General features: G+C 47.4%; 1 protein-coding gene across 1 annotated transcript; it reads right to left on the bottom strand.

Annotated features, from left to right (window-relative positions):
- Positions 1 to 1,588: 1,588 nt before the first annotated feature.
- LOC147452125 (uncharacterized) lies at positions 1,589 to 5,569 on the bottom strand. The gene has a single exon (XM_086517926.1). The coding sequence runs from the start codon at positions 5,469 to 5,471 to the stop codon at positions 2,595 to 2,597; it is 2,877 nt and encodes a 958-aa protein (XP_086374052.1). The 5' UTR covers positions 5,472 to 5,569; the 3' UTR covers positions 1,589 to 2,594.
- Between the last annotated feature and the right edge of the window lie 330 nt (positions 5,570 to 5,899).

Raw genomic sequence — 5,899 nt, 5'->3', positions numbered from 1 at the left:
TTGTTATCCTATGGCGCGCATACATGTAGTTTCAATCCGTTGATTGTCCTTCCCACATCATAGAGCATATAAAGGGTAGCAAAACACACACACACACACACACACACACAGAGTTGGCACTCAAATAAAATGAGATGCTCTATTAACCTCTTTAAAATGCCAACTTGACCTATGAGACCAATCTGTCACACACACACACACACAGACCAACAGCTTGTAATTTTTGAAAAATGTGTTATAATATTTAATAAAAAAAGTCAAATGATGGTATATCTATGGTATGTTGCTGAAGCTTCTTAGTCCCAATACTTACCTATTATTGCATGTATTATGTTTTTATTAGGATTAAGATCTCAAAGAGTGAAGAGGTAAAGGGTCTCGATCCATAAATTATATTTGGTGAACAAGAAGCAGAAGGGATACCACCTCAGTTGATGAGAGGCTCCATAAAGAGAGATGTGGACTTTGCAGAGGCCAAGATATATTTCCTGGAGATGATGTTATGGGGACAGAGGAACCCCCCAATGACTCAGAAGCATCATAACATGAAGAAGTGCCTGTAATCCTGAAGCTTCAGGTGATTAGCATCAAAAAGAGAGACATTTATCTTTCTTCTGTTTGTGAACCAGCTACAAAATGTAAAGAGGAAGGGGTAGATGGTGTTGAAAATCCTGCATGTGTGGATGAAAAACTGTTTGATTTTGCAGTATATCTGCAGGAGATACGAAAATATTCAACAAGGTCTCTTCTATCTTTAATGTCCCATTCATTCTTGATGACGTTGTAGCTCAACACAGTGATTTCTCAAGTCTGAAAGAGACAGGTTTGAGCTTGAGGTCCAAAAGGGTGAGGTGATTCTTACTAATATGTTAGTGGTACACTTAAAAGATTGTGATTCCACAAGATGGTCATACAAGAAGTACCATCAACTGCCTATCATCTATAGACCCTCATGGTGTCCTATGCACGAACGAGATTGCAAGCTAATCAAAGAATCCTTTGGGTTCCTTCTATTCTTAAATTCTCTATTTATTACTAGTCTCTTGAAGGATCCTTCAGAGGTAATGGAGGAGTTTTGGCTTTGGAGTTTCAATTGCTTTTTTAGTTCATAATATAAAAGAAAGCCTTAGAGAAAATAGTAAATCCCCCCTTTAATCCCACAACATGAGGGAAATAATTAATCTCCTGCCGAACCCCCTCGAGGCTAAGTGGCACGGGCATGGGAAGGTAGGATCTACGATGGAGGGATTGTGGGCCGTAGATCTGGACGCGGATACCCTAGATTACTTTTCTGTAATCTAGGGTACCCTATATTACAAAAAGTAATCTAGGGTATCCCATTTTGCAAGCATAGGGTTTGAACCCGTGACCTCACCCATGAGAGGCACATGCCCTAACCACTTCGCCTTGCACGCATTTCTGATAGCATGGGGACCCTAATCTACTTAAAACACGTGTGCAAGGCGGCAACCCTTAAAAGTAATCTAGGGTACCTTAGATTACTTTCGACGCCGCTGTCCAGATCTACGACCCACAATCCCCCCACCATAGATCCCACTCTCCCATGCCCATGCCACTTAGTCCCGAGGAACTAACCCCACATCATGTGGGAAATAATTAATCTACCCCGTCAAAGTCCAGGGCAGGTGATCGTGGCCCTCCAACCACTGCACAACATAATCCACGAGACCAGCCGTCACATCTTTGACAAATCAACAGCCAGAATAGTCAGGGCACACTCATCGATTGTCAACGCCTGCAGCCGCATCAGCATTGGTAATCGTGCAGTTCAACAAACATAACCCGGGCTTCATGGAACTGCAGCCACGTCAGCACTCAGAATGCGATTGGCCACCCTCCCTTGGACTACTGACGACCAAGAATGGTCCTTTAGTGGCGATTCCCATGAAATAACTGCTCTTGCCATGGCTCGTGGCCTCCCCACCGCTCTTCATGCGGTCACAATTATTTCGGGGAATGGTCACCGAAGGACCATTCCCTACACCATCAAAGTCGGGGGGCAGCCCATCCCTGCTGTCCATCTACACATCATTCTCATGCAGAATTGTCAAGCTTGGCTGCCAGATTGCTGCCACCTCAGCAGCCGTCAAGAAAATCCAAACCCAAGCAATCAGCAACTGGAATGAAAGCAACCCTGCACGCACTGCAAGCTACAAAGCACACACCCCTCAGCAGTAGTCATCTGGCGACACATCAGCAAGCAGAATCTATACCTCACACATTTGCGAAGTCCTTGTGATGTCATTTCTTCCTGTGAAACAATTTTTGTCTGAATAACTTTGAGCCACTTCCTTCTCATTTCTAGATTAATAAGGGACTAAGTACATTAGCACAGACAACTGCCAAACTTTTCTTCCTTCATAGTGAAGGAGCTAGCCCCATGGAAAATTGATCTTCTGGCTACTCTGGTGAAACATCTCCATTCTCGTCCAAGTCTGTCACGTGTGCAAAGACAATGCACTTCTGATTTGGCTACGGAAAACAATTAGGGCTTGCCTTCCCGCTCACGTGCCTTTTTCCACACATCACAAAGTTGCCATGACCGATATCGCATCCCAACCTTTGTGCATAATTCATACAATTTCAGGTTTTCCATTCTTTACTCCATCACAAGCTCGTTGATAAATGCATTGTAGAGTACTGTGTTCAGGGAGAATTCCTCTCTTTTCCATCTGAGTCATTATGTCAAGTGCCTTTTGGACTTTATTCACATTAAGTAGTCCATCAATAAGGACGGTGCAGGTGACCCCATTTGGATCGCAACCTACAGTTTGCATCTTTTCTAGAAGTCCTAAGGCATCTTCTAGCCTTTGTTGCTTCACAAACCAGTTCATAAAGAGAGTATACGTCACAGAATCTGGGACAGTGTCATAGGTGCATCCCCTCCGCCCCATGTGCGTCAGTACGGCAAGAGCCTTGTTGATTTTATTCTCCTTCAATAGGCCGTCTAATAGACTGTTGTAAGTGATATTGTTTGGAGCACATCCCCTCTTCTCCATCTGAATCAGTACAGCAAGAGCCTTGACGACTTTCTTGGCCTTCATCAGGCCATCTATCAAGCTGTTGTAGGTAACCATGTCTGGGACGCATCCCCTCTTCTCCATCTGAGTCAGTACGGCAAGAGCCTTGACCACTTTCTTGGCCTTCATCAGGCCATCCATCAAGCTGTTGTAGGTGACCACGTCTGGGATACATCCTCTCTTCTCCATCTGAGTCAATACGGCAAGAGCCTTGTTGATTTTCTTGGCCTTCATCAAGCCACTTATCAAACTGCTGTAGGTGACCACGTTTGGGACGCATCCCCTCTTCTCCATCTGAGTCTGTACGTCAAGAGCCTTGTCGACTTCATTGGCCTTCAACAGGCCATCCATCACGCTGCTGTAGGTGACCACGTCTGGAACACATCCCCTCTTCTCCATCTGAGTCAGTACAGCAAGAGCCTTGTCAACTTTCTTGGCCTTCATCAAGCCATCCATCAGGCTGCTATAGGTGACCACATTTGGGACACATCCCCTCTTCTCCATCTGAGTCAGTACGACAAGAGCCTTGTCAACCTCCTTGGCCTTCATCAGGCCATCGATCAGGCTGCTGTAGGTGACCACATTTGGGACGCATCCCCTCTTCTCCATCTGAGTCAGTACGGCAAGAGCCTTGTCAACTTCATTAGCCTTCAACAGGCCATCCATCAGGCTGTTGTAGGTGACCACATCTGGTATACATCCCCTCTTCTCCATCAGCATCAGTATGGCAAGAGCCTTGTCAACTTTTTTGGCCTTCATCAGGCCATCCATCAGGCTGCTGTAGGTAACGGCATTTGGGATGCATCCCCTCTCCTCCATCTGAGTAAGTACGGCAAGAGCCTTGTCGACTTTCTTGGCCTTCATCAGGCCATCCATCAGGCTGTTGTAGGTGACCACGTCTGGGACGCATCCCCTCTTCTCCATCCGTGTCAGTACGGCAAGAGCCCTGTCGACTTCCTTGGCCTTCATCATGCTATCCACCAGCCTGTTGTAGGTGACCACATCTGGGATGCATCCCCTCTTCTCCATCTGAGTCAGTATGGCAAGAGCCTTGTCGACTTTCTTGGCCTTCAGCAGGCCATGTATCAAGCTGTTGTAGGTGACCACGCCTGGGATGCATCCGCAATTCTCCATCTGAGTCAGTACGGCAAGAGCCTTGTCAACCTCCATTGACTTCAACAGGCCATCCATCAGGCTGCTGTAGGTGACCACATTTGGGACGCATCCCCTCTCCTCCATCTGAGTAAGTACGGCAAGAGCCTTGTCGACTTTCTTGGCCTTCATCAGGCCATTTATCAAGCTGTTGTAGGTGACCACATTTGGGATGCATCCACAATTCCCCATCTGAGTTAGAACAGCAAGAGCCTTGTCAACCTCCTTGGACTTCATCAGGCCATCCAACAGGCTGGTGTAGGTGACCACGTTTGGGACGCATCCCCTCTTCTCCATCTGAGTCAGTACAGCAAGAACCTTGTCGACCTCCTTGGACTTCATCAAACCATCGATCAGGCTGTTGTAAGTGATCACATTTGGGGTGCATTTCCGATTCTTCAAGTAAGTGATCAGTATGACAAGGTCCTTGCCAAGTTCATTCTCCTTTGGCAGGCCATCCATCATGCTGGTGCCAGATATGGTGTCCGCTCTTATGTCAGGCACCAGGGAGGAAAAAACTTGAAAGGCTGGCATCAGTTGACCAGCTCTTAGAAGGCCATTTATAAGAATGGTGCACGTGATGACATTTGGCTGGATTCCCATTCCATCCATGTGGTCAAAGAGAGCCAAAGCCTGGCCTAGCAACTCTGTCAATGCCATTGGCGATGATGCGCTAACCATGGCATGCAGAAGGGCATTGCAAGCGTGAACATTGGGACAGGCACAGGACAGCAAGGGCATAGAAAAGAAGAGGCGCTTGGCATGGAAAGGCAAGCCTGCCTCACCCAGTTGCCTAATCAAGGCAGTGAAAAGGTGGATTGGTACTGGGAGAGGTGACAACTCCAGAGAGCGCAGAGCTGGCCACAGGTGCTGGAGCCGAGGTGGACGGGTAAGGGAGGTGGCCAGGGCTTTCGAGATCGAGAGGTCGCAAGCCAAGAAGGGCGAAGAGCTGCAGGCCCACTGAAAGAGACGCACGGCCATGCGAGATGGGGTGAAAGGGTGGAGAAACACCTGCGACAAAACCATGGGAGCAGCATAATGTGAGAGAATGTGGGCAAGGTCCGACTCAAGAGCAGGGGTCCATGGAGGCTCCTTGGCAAGAAACATGGAGACCCTGTCAGCAATGCAGTTGACCTCGACAGGGGCCTTGATCTTCGTCAAACCACAAACCGTGCGCAAACCTGCTGATCTGGGCCTCATCCACACAAGCATACATACGATTGGGTTCAATCCGCTGAAGCAGGGATACCATGGGACACCCTCTGTCCACAGAAGCATACATTCGAGCAGATGCGCACGGTAGAGATCATCAAAACGGTGCCGGAGTGGAGATATGCAAGCATGGGGAGACCTCTTGCCGGCAGCGTTCAGACTGAAGAGTTGGGCGGGTGGTTAACCGTTCACCCTAAACAAGTGAAAGGGTCACAATGGCTTTCTAAAACAACTAGTCTTGCTTGGTGGGCCTTTGCCATACATAATCTGACAGATTTTTGGAGCGCAGTTGGTTAGTTGGTTGTGATTGTTGTTGTCTTGTGTTTTGTTGTGGTGGCGTGAGAAAATGAGTAGAACCTATTGATAGGCACCAATAATAGCTCCGCTTAGGACTTCATGAGCATTGGGAAGAAACAAGTTGTGTCCCAGAGTGCTCCATATACGACAAAGAGCTACTAAAGAGGGTAATTGAATCAAGCAAAAGGGTTGCAACT

Source organism: Adiantum capillus-veneris, chromosome 8 (genome assembly GCF_014529385.1).
Source record: "Adiantum capillus-veneris isolate H3 chromosome 8, ASM1452938v2, whole genome shotgun sequence".
Taxonomy (NCBI): Eukaryota; Viridiplantae; Streptophyta; class Polypodiopsida; order Polypodiales; family Pteridaceae; genus Adiantum; species Adiantum capillus-veneris.
Note: the sequence above shows the minus strand (reverse complement) of the source record. Positions and strands in the feature narration are given on the sequence as shown.

Coding starts and splice junctions, on each gene's coding strand:
- LOC147452125 (XM_086517926.1), bottom strand. CDS start 5,471: ATGCTTCTGTGGACAGAGGGTGTCCCATGGTATCCCTGCTTCAGCGGA.